The following is a 12,091-nucleotide window of genomic DNA, read 5'->3' as shown; positions in this document are numbered from 1 at the left end:
TCTTACCTAGCTACTATTTTTGAAACGACTCTGCTGCGTACTTAAGAATCTTGATCTGCTCATGATTTGAAACCTCAAACTATTTGGCTGCGGTTAAAAGGTTAGGCTTTTGTCAGTCTGTTTTTAAAATGAAAATGGATGACAATGATCCTTAACAGTTGTGTCTGCAGTTATTTCAGAAGAACTGATGGTATGCCATTTTCTCCCTGGCCTGAAGTGCTTGCGAATGGATATGGAACATCTCTCACCAGAGCATGAGGTTTGTACCTAGGAATTAAGTGCTCCAGTTTCCTCTGTACGTAGCTAAAGTGTGCTCAGTTGTTTGAATCATTCGCAGAACTAGTTTATTGTTTCAGCACAAACGACCGTCGCATTCCTGCCCAAACCAAAAGTAAAAGTGAAGGATTCGATTGTCAGTAAATTGGGAGTTTTTTCCATTTTGGTATCTGGTCAGCATTGGACGCTGTTGTGTTAAATGCAACGTGAGCCAGATGTAGAGTAAAAATCCCTCCACTCTGTGTTTACACAAACTCCCATCAATTATACTTCAGATCTCTCAAACTGCCGAATGCAAATTTCTACATCACGCTTGAGGGGACGAGGGAGCATAAAGATCTTTCATTGCCATGGTTACATTTATTTGGCTCTGGTTTATTCTTGGCTTGGGACTTGCCTATGAAGATGTTACTTGACTCTCTGCAAATTAATCATGACTTTTCCAACCCCAAATTGAATTTAGAAGAGAGAAAAACGACCTTTTATTCTTCACGGTCAAACAAGTAGAGTACGGGACCTTCAAAAGCACTAAAGTAAGTCAAATGCTGGACAGATTGGCCTCCAGTTCTTGTCCTGGCTTTGTTCTGTCATTAATGACATAGGGAGGCTATGAAGCCCATTCAGTTCCATGATGGCTCCTCAAGTGCAATCCAATCAGACTCCGCCCCACTCAGTCACCAGAACCCTGTTAGTTTATTTCATTCAAATGCGAATCCATCATCCTTGTGGGCAACGGGTTCTAGGTCATTACCACTCCTGCTCCTAATTCATATGTTCGCACAACTGGCCATTCTACCCCTTGAGCCCACTCTGCCATTTGATAAGATCATTTTTCTTGGTTCATTTTATGGGATGCGGGCATCGCTGGCTGGGCCAGCATTTATTGCCCATTCCCGAGGGCATTTGAGAGTCAGCCACATTGTTGTGAATCTGGAGTCACGTGTAGGCCAGACCAGGTAAAGATGACAGATTTCCTTCCCTAAAGGACATCAGTGAACCAGATGGGTTTTTACAACAATTGACAATGGTTACATGGTCATCATTTGACTTTTAATTCCAATTTTTTACTGAATTCAAATTTCATCATCCTGCTGTGGCAGGATTCAAACCCGGGTCCCCGGAGCGTTACTCTGTCTCTGGATCACGAGTTTAATGACGATATCACTCTGCCACTGCTCCCACGAATCTGCTTATGGCCTCAACTCTACTTTCCTGCCTCTCCTTCTGCCCACCCAGCACATACACTGAGAGTGTCTTGCAGGATCTTGTATGTTTCAATAATATCGCCTCTCATTTTTCTAAATTACAATAAGTTCCAACCTCAGGTGGATTTACAGTTAGTGGGGCCCCGTGCTCACCTTCATTTCTTGCGTCCCTCCTCACTGACCCTCGCCCCACAGAATGCAAAGGCGGTAGTTGTCTTTTTGCTGAGCTTCGTCCTCTTGCCTTGCCTTCAATTTTCTGCGTTTTTGACCGCCAGATTGGCAGTGTTGCTTCACGTTGCAAAAGAAACTAATCTTGATTTTAATGAAGTCCCTGAACGAGCAGGTATTTGCACAGTCAATCCCATGTTAACTCGGGCGCTGCAAAAATTACATTTATCTTTTTAACTATGTTGTTTGAAATCCAGAATCTCAGCTTCACTCACTCACACTTCTCCTGCCCATTCCCCCTCTCAAACTCTCCCTCTCTCCCTCCAAAATACAACCTGGCCCTCACACATACTCCTTCCCTGCAAGTCGGCAATCCTGGGTAACCTACCCCCTCGCCCAAATGTATCTTAGTGTTATGAAATATCCCCCTCCGTGTCAGTTGCTGTTCTGATCTACCCCTAAACCTAATTTCCCAATTCATTTTAGCCAGTTCTGTTTTGGTAGTTTTGTGATCACCTTTATTCAAGTTCTAAACCCTCTCATTAGACCTACGTGCGCTCCCGCAAATTGGATGCAAAATTCAGTCATGTTATGTATGATCTCGGCTACCTGAAAGCTCCTTTACATGAGGTCATTAATTAATCCTGTTTCATTGTATATGCCAGGTCAAATATAGCTTGCTCTCTGGTGCTGCTCTAAGAAATTGTACATTCTTCAAAGCAATGTGGTTTCTTCCATCCTTCCCCTTGTGCCGAGAATCATTCAGAGAATCTTCAAATCAGTATTCCTGGTAGTTCATGAACAAATCCACAGTGATGCCCGACCGAGCAGGAGCTTGCATTACTGATGGGCAAACCAGCTTGGAGTCTCTGGTGCTGAGCTGGTTATTGAAGAGAGTAGTGTGAATTTTCCAGTTGTTTTCAGCAGTGGATCATCTGTTCGTACCAAAAATAAATAGCAATAAATAGAATTTGTCTTTCACTATCAAAGGATGGCTTGATTCTGTGTTATGGACTCGGTGACAAAGTCGTAAGCACTCAGCAGGACACAATTCACACTTGCAAACTGCTGCTTTGGTTGTAAAGTATTTTTGGGACGTCCTGTGATCATGAAAGGTGCTACACAAATGCAAGTTGTTTTTTTTCTCAAAGATTGTCCATGCGCGTTAAAATAATACTGAGGTGCCACTCTCTGTGTAATTTCAGGTCATTCTCAACTCCATGATTAAGGAATGTGAACTGAAGGTGGAAAACAGGAGTGTCCAAGAGCCCCAGAGGTAACTACTCAATATTGTAGCTATTGTTTGTGCTGCATTGGTGAAACAGTTTGAAGGGTTGGGAAAAGCTTGGCATCAATATTCATCTCACAGGTGCAACGTGAGATGGTTTAGTGCTCTGAGAGTCAAACTCCCAACGGGGGTGGGGAAGAATATATTCCACAGAATGGTTAGATGAACAGGAGGAGGCCATTCAGCCTATTGTGTCCATGCTGGCTCTCAGCAAGAGTCACTCGCTTAGTCCCGCTCTGCCTTTTGTCTGTCGTTCTGTCAATTGTTTTCTTTTCAGACAATCCAATTCTCTTCTGAATGGCATGATCGCATCTACCTCATTCACACAGAATAACTCATTTCACTCCCATGCTTCATTACGAGTGTTGCAAATCTAGTTTAAAAGTTACATTTCATTCAATCCTGTAGATTCCAACCAAGCATTTCTATTGTTTAGCTGCGAGTTTACTGGAATCTTGTCATTAACTCCAGGAGGGAAAGGGGGAGAACAAGTACCATGCAAGAGTCATTTGCTGATGCATTTTGCTAGTTGGACTGTACGCTGTAACGTGCAACTTGGAAACATCACTTTCTGCCTTAAGCAAGGAAACAACTCATTCCAAAACTGTGAATCACAGAATTGTTATGGTACAGAAGAAGGTCATTTGGCCAATCGCATCTGCACCAGCTCTCCAAATGAGCATTATGACTTGGTGCCATTCCCCTGCCTTTGCACTGTAGCCCTGCACATTTTCTATTCAAATAATCATCTTATGCTCTCTTGAATGCCTCAGAGAGCTCATCACACTTCCAGACAGTGCATTCCAGACCCGAACCACTCGTTGTGAGATAAAGTTTTTCCATGCATTACATTTGCTTCTTTTTGCGAATCACTTTAAATCTGTGCCCCCTGATTCACGATTGTTTTATGAATGGGAACAGTTTCTCCCCATGTTCTCTGTCAAATCTCCTCTTAACCCACCAACTTCTCTCCAAGGAGAACAGTCCCAAACTCTCCAATCTATCCTCCCAACTGAAGTTTCTCATCCCTGGAACCATCCTTGTAAACCTCTTCTGCACACTCTCCAATGTGTGAGCAATGCATCAGTCACTTGGTTATGTATCTGTGCAATACATATGCAGTGATGTTGCTGCTGTTGACCTGAGCAACGTGGTATGGGCTGGACCTGGAAACAATCAATGACTTTGACCATTGATGATGTCATCCTCATTGTGGGGATAGATTCCAAGCAAGAGTGAAACCTCCCTCGTGCAGCACAATGTGCCCAGACTGTTATCACAAAGCTTCCGTTTGTCCTTCTGTCGAATCCAGTCTCGATTATCTATACATGGAGTCTGCATGTCATTGGAAGAATGCAGTCTATACCTGTAACATGAGGAAACATTTCATACAAGCTGAAAATTAGCTATATTAAGTGTTATCTTTAAACTTATTTATTTTTCCCTTTATTCTGTGGGTGATATTGGCCAGGGTGAATTTGTTGGCCATCCCTAGTTGTTGTGAGATGCAGGTGATGGACCAACTTATTGAACTACTGAAACCCTCAGGCTGGTGCTTCCACAGTGGTGCTCGAACCAGAATTTTGATCTAGGAACAATGAAGAGAAGGTCATGTTGTCCAAGTTGGGAGGGAGCTAAGATCAGTAACCGGATATGATGCTCGTGGTTAAATCTGACTTGGACATTTCCCATCAAATTCAAAAAAGAAACCTATTTGAAAATATTGTACAATTAGGCAGATAAAATCAGGGCAACTATCTCTCTCTCTCTCTCTCTCTCACCAGAGCCACTGCCTTGTGTATACGTGAGTCACCAGTTCCACATTTCCTCCTCAACAGCACCCCTGCATCACATGTCCAAAATACCTCACAATCTGCAACATTTCCTGGAGGGTAGGAAGTTGCATCACTTCAGTTTTGCCTTTATAGTAATGCTGTACCTGTCCAATTCAGATACTTCAACCAGTTTCTTAATCAAAGTTTTACCCAGGTGCCTTTATTTACGAGAAAAACAAAGTACGGACACATATATAATGCAACAAACTTTATTAGATATAGTTAACACCCAATTTGCCCACTATGTATTCAAGAAACTCAAAATTTGTCTATACTACCCGTAAAGATGGCTTGGCAGGCTGTAGATCCGATCTGGGAGTCCCTGTGGTTTGTCTTTGCAAAGGTGATTCTTGTTGGCTGTTGCTTGCTTGCTTGCTTGCTTCCTTTCTTCTCTGGTCTGGTCTGGTCTCTGTCATCTCCCGTCTCTAGTCTTCACTCCCAAGGTGTCCGGAATCCCTATTTTATCCCCCTGTGGCCTCGCCTGCCCTTAGCCTTCTGCCAATGGGTCCCGGAAGGCCCTATATAGGCCAATAGTCTAGTTGATGACCTGTTGACGGTGCCTTGGAGTCTGGCCCATCTAGCCTGCGGACAATAGGTCGGTGCATGTCAAATAGGAGCGATGATCACTTAATGGGTTTTCGATTGGGTGGATCCAGACATGCCCCGGCAGCCTGTCTGAGTTCTGTATATTCGAACCAGGTCTGGTTTTCTGTAGGCTAATTGCTGGGACTGACTGTAGTTTAATTTTGAGTGCCCAATTCTTTCATTTCAAATGTCCAATTTTATTTTTGGCTCAGCACCATAGCAATCATTTGTTCTGGAAAGAATGAAAAATATCTTAAAATGCAGAATAGGGAGTGGTAATCTCATATTTGGTGAGTTTTGAGCCTGTTATTATTTAACCCTGGTGGTGTTGGTCATTTTGCTTCAGTTGTTTGCATTTTATAGTGAGTGGCAAACAATCAAATTGTTGCAAACGAGAGTTTGGGTGAAAAAAATCACACCCTTGAGAGAAGTAACCAGTGCAAATCCCGATCTGATGAAAGATTATTTGAATCGTATTGTTGCATGTAAGTGGTTAATCAGTTTTCAGCTGTCACATTCAACATGAAATGAAATAAAACCTCAAGCTTTTTTTTTGTTCTGTTTGTGTCACGGAAGCTCGATGTCTATTGCTGCAAGTCTGGTCAGTGAAGACACAAAGACGAGGTTCTTGAACAAAATGGGTCAGCTATCCACTTCAGGGGCAATGTTGGCGAATGTGTTCCAGAGGAAGAAGTGAATTGAAGGAAGACTGTCCATTTACACTAAACTGTGACCTCTCGTGGGTCAGAATCTTGTACTTGAAGTAAATTTTCTGCCTTTTTAAAAAAATTTTGTTCTGGTGATTATTTTATTCTAACTTCCAAAGATATTTGCACTTAATATTTTTGTGTGTATATTGCTGTTTCTTGTGAGATGGGTGTAAAGATGATAGTGTCGGTGTCCATGTATTTTGTTGTCTTCTTTCGCTGTATCCAGTATTTTCTCCTTTACGGGCAATTTTTCTTTTCTCCTTATTCTGCATTGAGACTTTGAACAGTAAATAATTGTATTATACACTGAAGCACTATATCTGTAACCTCTTGGATATAATGTAAATTCCACATCTGTGTCAAAATAATGAAGTGAAACCATTTGTGTATTTAATTATGGGGGATCCGTTCAGACTGCTTTTGTTGACTGGATTCTTGACTGATGATGATTTTTAAAAAAAAGTCACCAGCATATTCCTGTGCCTTCCGACCAGAAGAAAGCAAGACTACAGCATAATACATGACCTTGGAGACTGCCGTGGAGAAGCTGTTTCTGTCACTTTGGTGTTTCTTTTGAAATTTAGGACTATTTTCTGTTACGTTGCAGTAAAAATGATCTTTTTTTCCTTTGCAATAAGCAGTTGAATAGTTCAGTTGTGTTGACGAAGAAGCCACAATTTTCTCAACTTAACTACACTTGTAAAATCAAGAATGTGAATTAGTGCATCTGTTTTGTGATGTTTATATAAAACGACATTGCAGAATGCCTGTGAATATTGAGTTTCTGCATTGCTTTTAATTCAGCTCAGTTTTAACTGTGACCAAGGGACGTCGGTTATGTTGAACTGAACGAGTGAACCAAACGCAAACTGCATGAGTGTACTGTTTACCTACAGTGCAATACATTTTTCCATGTAAAGTTCAGAAATTATTATATTTCACTAGCTGGAAGTTTGTGTAATCTTAATATAAATCTATAATGTTTATGTTTGCGCTGGTTATGAAAGATTTCATGCAAAACACAAGTAGATTAGACATTAAATAATGTAATTTTAAATAGTTTCTGTGAACGGTGAATTGAAACAATAAAAGTATTTCTGTGCCACGGTACCTTTATATTAATCAAGTAGCATTCTTATCTTTTCAGTGTCAAGGGTTTAATCAATCCACTTGGTTAAATGCAGTATAAAGCTGTTTATTTTCATGATAATTTGCTAGAGCAGTGGGGTGCAATAGCCATAGGCCAGGCCCTCAACATTTCCCCAGCTGTACTGCTGGAAACCTACAAACTAGAACGAGCCGTCTGCTTTCCTGCGGCCTGATTGGGTATTGCAGAACAGCATTAGAATGGCACTAAAAGAGAAAATGCTGGAAAATCTCAGCGGGTCTGGCAGCATTTGTAAGGAGAGAAAAGAGCTGGTGTTTCGAGTCCAGATGAACCTTTGTTAAAGCTTTGACAAAGGGTCATCTGGACTCAAAACGTCAGCTCTTTTCTCTCCTTACAGATGCTGCCAGACCCATGGAGATTTTCCAGCATTTTCTCTTTGGTTTCGGATTCCAGTATCTGCAGTAATTTGCTTTTATCCAGCATTAGAATGGCATCTACCAACCCAACTAGAGAACTTTTAATCAAACAATGGTTATTTCAGAATCTAGTTAACATGTAGGGAAAGAAAATTAGCAATAACTTTTATCAATTGCAAACAAAACAACCATGCTAATATGTAACCCTTAACAAATGGAGCTAAAATGTTCCAATCAAACAAAACTTCCCATAGATTTAAAAAAATTGTTGCCAAAGGTAACACAGCAAAGACTAATGCTCACGTGATACTGGGACTGAGGCCTTTGGATGAAAGCTGCAGATCTCTTGAGGCACTCACACAGGCTTGGAGTCATAATAGTTTTCCAGAACAATAGGGAGGGACTCTGGTCAAGTCACAAACAGCAGATTCTCTATGTCAGGAAGGCAAGAAGCCTTGCTTTCAGCTAACCAGCAGAATTTCCAAAGCCAGGGGAAGAGAGAAACACTTCCTTTCAGCTTGATGTCCCTAGGGAAATGAAACCTTAAATTCATTAGGAAGGAAGAAAAACTGTCCAAAACACATGACCTACCTTCTAACAATGCAGGGTCATAAAAGATCCTAAAGTAAAAATAAACCCCATTTAAGTAGCATTAAAGGACTTCTACGGGCAACATGGCAACACTAAGATCAGCAGTGAGCATGATTTTTAATTTAAAGAATTTTAAAAATTCTTAAAGGTACATTAATGTTACAGGTTAATTGCGAGGGGTTACAGGGGTTGGGCATGGGTGGAATTGTTGGCGCAGGCTTGATGGGCCGAGTGGCCTCCTGCACTGTTATTTCTATGATTTCAGTCCATGTTCCATCAGAACTATGTGGCTCCACACCTCGTTGCAGCATATCTGCATGCCTAGATTAAAGCGAAATGTGAAAGGACTGGGTACAGTCACGCCCTAAACATTAAAGTAGTATTCAAATGAGTGTAGTGCTGAGATGCTCCAGCAATCTGTGGTCAAGGAGGAATGCCTCTTGTGGCTGGAGCTTTAATTCACAGGCTTATGGTCATGATTGTGTCTAAGGCCAGTTCTTACTGCCCCAGTGCAGCAGCATCAGACCAACTATCATCAGCTGTTCCATCAATGAGCTTCCCATAAGTTATAGGTTTAGTTGTAGCTGATCGCTGGTGATAAGTTTTGTTTCATTTGTAATTCCAATGAGCCAGCCTTCAACATCCAGGACTAAGTTGTCTGCTGGTGAATACTAATCATTGCTGGCCAGTTAATTACCATCTGCAACAAGGAAAAGTCCAATCACTTTCCAATGTACTGTGGCACCATCATTGAGGTAGTTGCCATTGGCCAGAAGCTGATCATCAAAACCAGTCTTATCAGCGGTGTGGCAGGGTAGCTGCTTGATAGCCTCGGACAATTGGCAAATTTTTTATTCACTCATGGGACATGGGCTTTGCTGGCTGGCCAGCATTTAGTTTCCCAAAGACAGTTGAGAGTCAACCACATTGCTGTGGCCCTGGAGTCACATGGTAGGCCAGACCAGGTAAGGACGGCAGATTTCCTTCCCTAAAGGACATTAGTGAACCAGATGGGTTTTTACGACAATGGTTTCATGGTCATCAGAAGATTCTTAATTCCTGGTATTTTTTATTGAAGTTAAACTCCTCCATCTACCGTGACGGGATTTGAACCCGGGGCCCCAGAACATTGCTGAGTTTCTAGATTAAGAGTCGAGTGATGATGCCGCTAGGCCATCGCTTCCCATATCGCCTGATCATCCGCAATCTGCAATGGCTCAATTCAGGACTGCGATTGAATGCTCACCATTTGTCTAGATGACTAACACAAACACCATCCTGATTGAGTGGTACCCCCTCCACCACCAGGACATGGTGTGCTTCTATCTAATGGGTACATCGCAGCAACTCACCCAGTCAATTTCCAGCATAACCGCCCAAGCTGTAACGCTGAGAAGGGCAAGAACAGCAATGTTGTGGGAATCTCACCTGGACATGGAAATCTATCACCGTTCATTCATTGCCGGATCAGGGTGTTGAAATTCCTTCCCTAGCGTCATTGTGAGATGACTAGGCCTGCACCAGTTCGAGAAGTGCACCCACCAACAACTTGGGATGGACAATCAATGTGCCCTGACATCAATGGATTGAAAGGACATTTTAAGTCTTAAAATAAGCTGATTTTACTTCAATAACTATCAGCTTTATATTGCCCTTGTTTCCTGGGTGCTCTGCATACCTGTAGGCTGAGACTACCATCTAACCTAGATAGTTGGCACAAACCCCTCTAGGAATGTAATAGTGCCTTATTATGAAAGATTCCACCCCCCCTTCTCTGCTATACTGCACAAAACCCCGTCTATATATTAATTGATAGTCACGGCTTTTTCTGTCTGAAGTGGTGAAGCTTTGGCATCATTCTTGGAATTAGCTGAGGTAGTCGAGACTCATACTGGCTTGCTGACTATTGGGCAATTTCCTGTGAAGTTGTTCACAGTTGAATTGTAATAAATTATGTAATGTTAACAATGTTCTGCTTTTAAGGTGGAACTGTGCAAAAACTACAAAACCTAATTGCTATAACAAAATGCACATGTAATTAACTCCGAGATTTTAGATGTGACAGTTTTAATGGTTTTATTACCTTTGTCTCTTTAATGTAGCTGTCCCTATAAGTGGACCATATTCTCTATGATGGTACAATTATACCCTATATTCTATTATTGGCGGGGTGTGTTCCAGAGAGATATCAGTCCTCACTCAATTTAATTCCACATTGCCAATTTCTCTGAAACAGCTAATACCAATCAGAGACTCCAGGATTCCAGACTCAAATAACTAATAACCGCTTGCAAATAAAAATATGATGCACAGTGATGTATGGATGCTAAAAGTATAATCTAACCATAACATCAAATGAGTAATCTTGTCTTGGGTTAATCATTACTTCCAATTTAATTTATTTCAAGTGTTTAAACATATGACCAAACATATGAATTAAGAGTAGGCCATTCAGTCTTTCAAGCCTATTCCACCATTCAATAAGATCATGGCCGATCTGAATGTGGCCCCAACTCCTTTCCTGCTTGGCCTCAAACCTTTTTGACTCTCTTGTTGGTCAATAATCTTTCTAACTCGGCCGTAAAAATATTCAGTGACACAACTTCCACTGCTCTCTGGGGAACAGAATTCCACAGAACCTCCAAGAAAGAAATTCTGCTCACCTCTGTCTTAAATGGGAGGGTGGCACAGTGGTTAGCACTGCTGCCTCAAAACACAAGGAACCTGGGTTCATTTCCCAGCTTGGATCACTGTCTGTGCAGAGTCTGCACGTTCTCCCTGTGTCTGCGTGGGTTTCCTCCGGGTGCTCCGGTTTACTTCCACAGTCTAAAAGACGTACTGGTTAGGTGCATTGACCGTGCTAAATTCTCCCTTAGTGTACCCGAACAGGTGCTGAAGTGTGGTGACTCGGGGATTTTCACAGTAACTTTATTACAGTGTTAATGTAAGACTACTTGTGACACTAACAAATAAACTTTATTTTTAAAATTGTGTACTGTGGTTCCAGTCTCCCCCCAAAGAGGATACATCCTTTCGGCATCCACCCAGTCAAGTCCCCTCAGGATCTTATGTTTAGTAAGTTCGTGTCTCATTTTTCTAAACCAGTGATGGGCAACCTTCAGGCCACAGACCGCGTGCGACCCATCAGGGTTCCTACTGCAACCCATGGGACATTCTGTTGAGAGAGTGAACGTGGAAGTGGGAGATAAAAGAATGTGAGAAAGAGCAAGACTGCGAGTGGGGCTGGGAGAATAAAGGATGCGAGAAAGATCGAGAGTGGAGCCAGGAAATAAGGGAATGCAGGAAAGAGAAAGAGCAAAGCGATTGGTTTTTCCCATTAATCTTCAAATACTTTTACAGTTTATTGTTATCTGTAAGGTTTTCTTGATAAAGTTTTTTATAACAGCAATGGGAAAGCTTATCAGGAGCATTGAGGTTTATTAATAAAAATAAATAATGGTAAATAAATGTCTAATGGGCATATCTAATGAAATGTATCACTGAGCGGTCTCTGGTATTAGCTTTGATAAGCGGAGTAAATCGTAACATATTTACAAGCGTTAATATTTCTTTTGTTTTTCCTATTTGAGGTTGACGACAGTTCTTATTTTATTTATTAGTCACAAGTAGGCTTACATTAACAACGCAATTAAATTACTGTGAAAATCCCCTAGTCACCACATTCTGTATTCGGGTACATTGAAAGAGAATTTATTTTATTCTATTAATATGTGGAGTTTGCACATTCTCCCCATGTCTGCGTGGGTTTCCTCCGGGTGCTCCGATTTCCTCCCACAGTCCAAAGATGTGCAGGTTAGGTCCATTGGCAATGCTAAATTGCCCCTTAGTGTCTCGGGATGCGTAGGTTAGAGGGATTAGCAGGGTAAATATGTGGGATTATAGGGATAG

The 12,091-nt window shown here is 41.6% G+C and overlaps 1 protein-coding gene across 4 annotated transcripts in view; it reads left to right on the top strand.

Annotated features, from left to right (window-relative positions):
• The window catches only part of relch (RAB11 binding and LisH domain, coiled-coil and HEAT repeat containing), a 101,098-nt gene extending 93,911 nt beyond the window's left edge, over nucleotides 1-7,187 (top strand). For all 4 annotated transcript variants that reach the window (XM_078199884.1, XM_078199876.1, XM_078199870.1 and 1 more), the window contains 3 exons: nucleotides 171-259; nucleotides 2,855-2,925; nucleotides 5,934-7,187. In XM_078199884.1, the coding sequence (XP_078056010.1) occupies nucleotides 171-259; nucleotides 2,855-2,925; nucleotides 5,934-6,054 (281 nt within the window). In that variant the 3' untranslated portion in view covers nucleotides 6,055-7,187. The remainder of the gene's footprint in view (nucleotides 1-170; nucleotides 260-2,854; nucleotides 2,926-5,933) is intronic.
• The last annotated feature ends 4,904 nt before the right edge of the window (nucleotides 7,188-12,091 follow it).

This window comes from Mustelus asterias, chromosome 2 (assembly GCF_964213995.1).
Source record: "Mustelus asterias chromosome 2, sMusAst1.hap1.1, whole genome shotgun sequence".
In the NCBI taxonomy this organism is placed as follows: Eukaryota; Metazoa; Chordata; class Chondrichthyes; order Carcharhiniformes; family Triakidae; genus Mustelus; species Mustelus asterias.
Note: the sequence above shows the minus strand (reverse complement) of the source record. Positions and strands in the feature narration are given on the sequence as shown.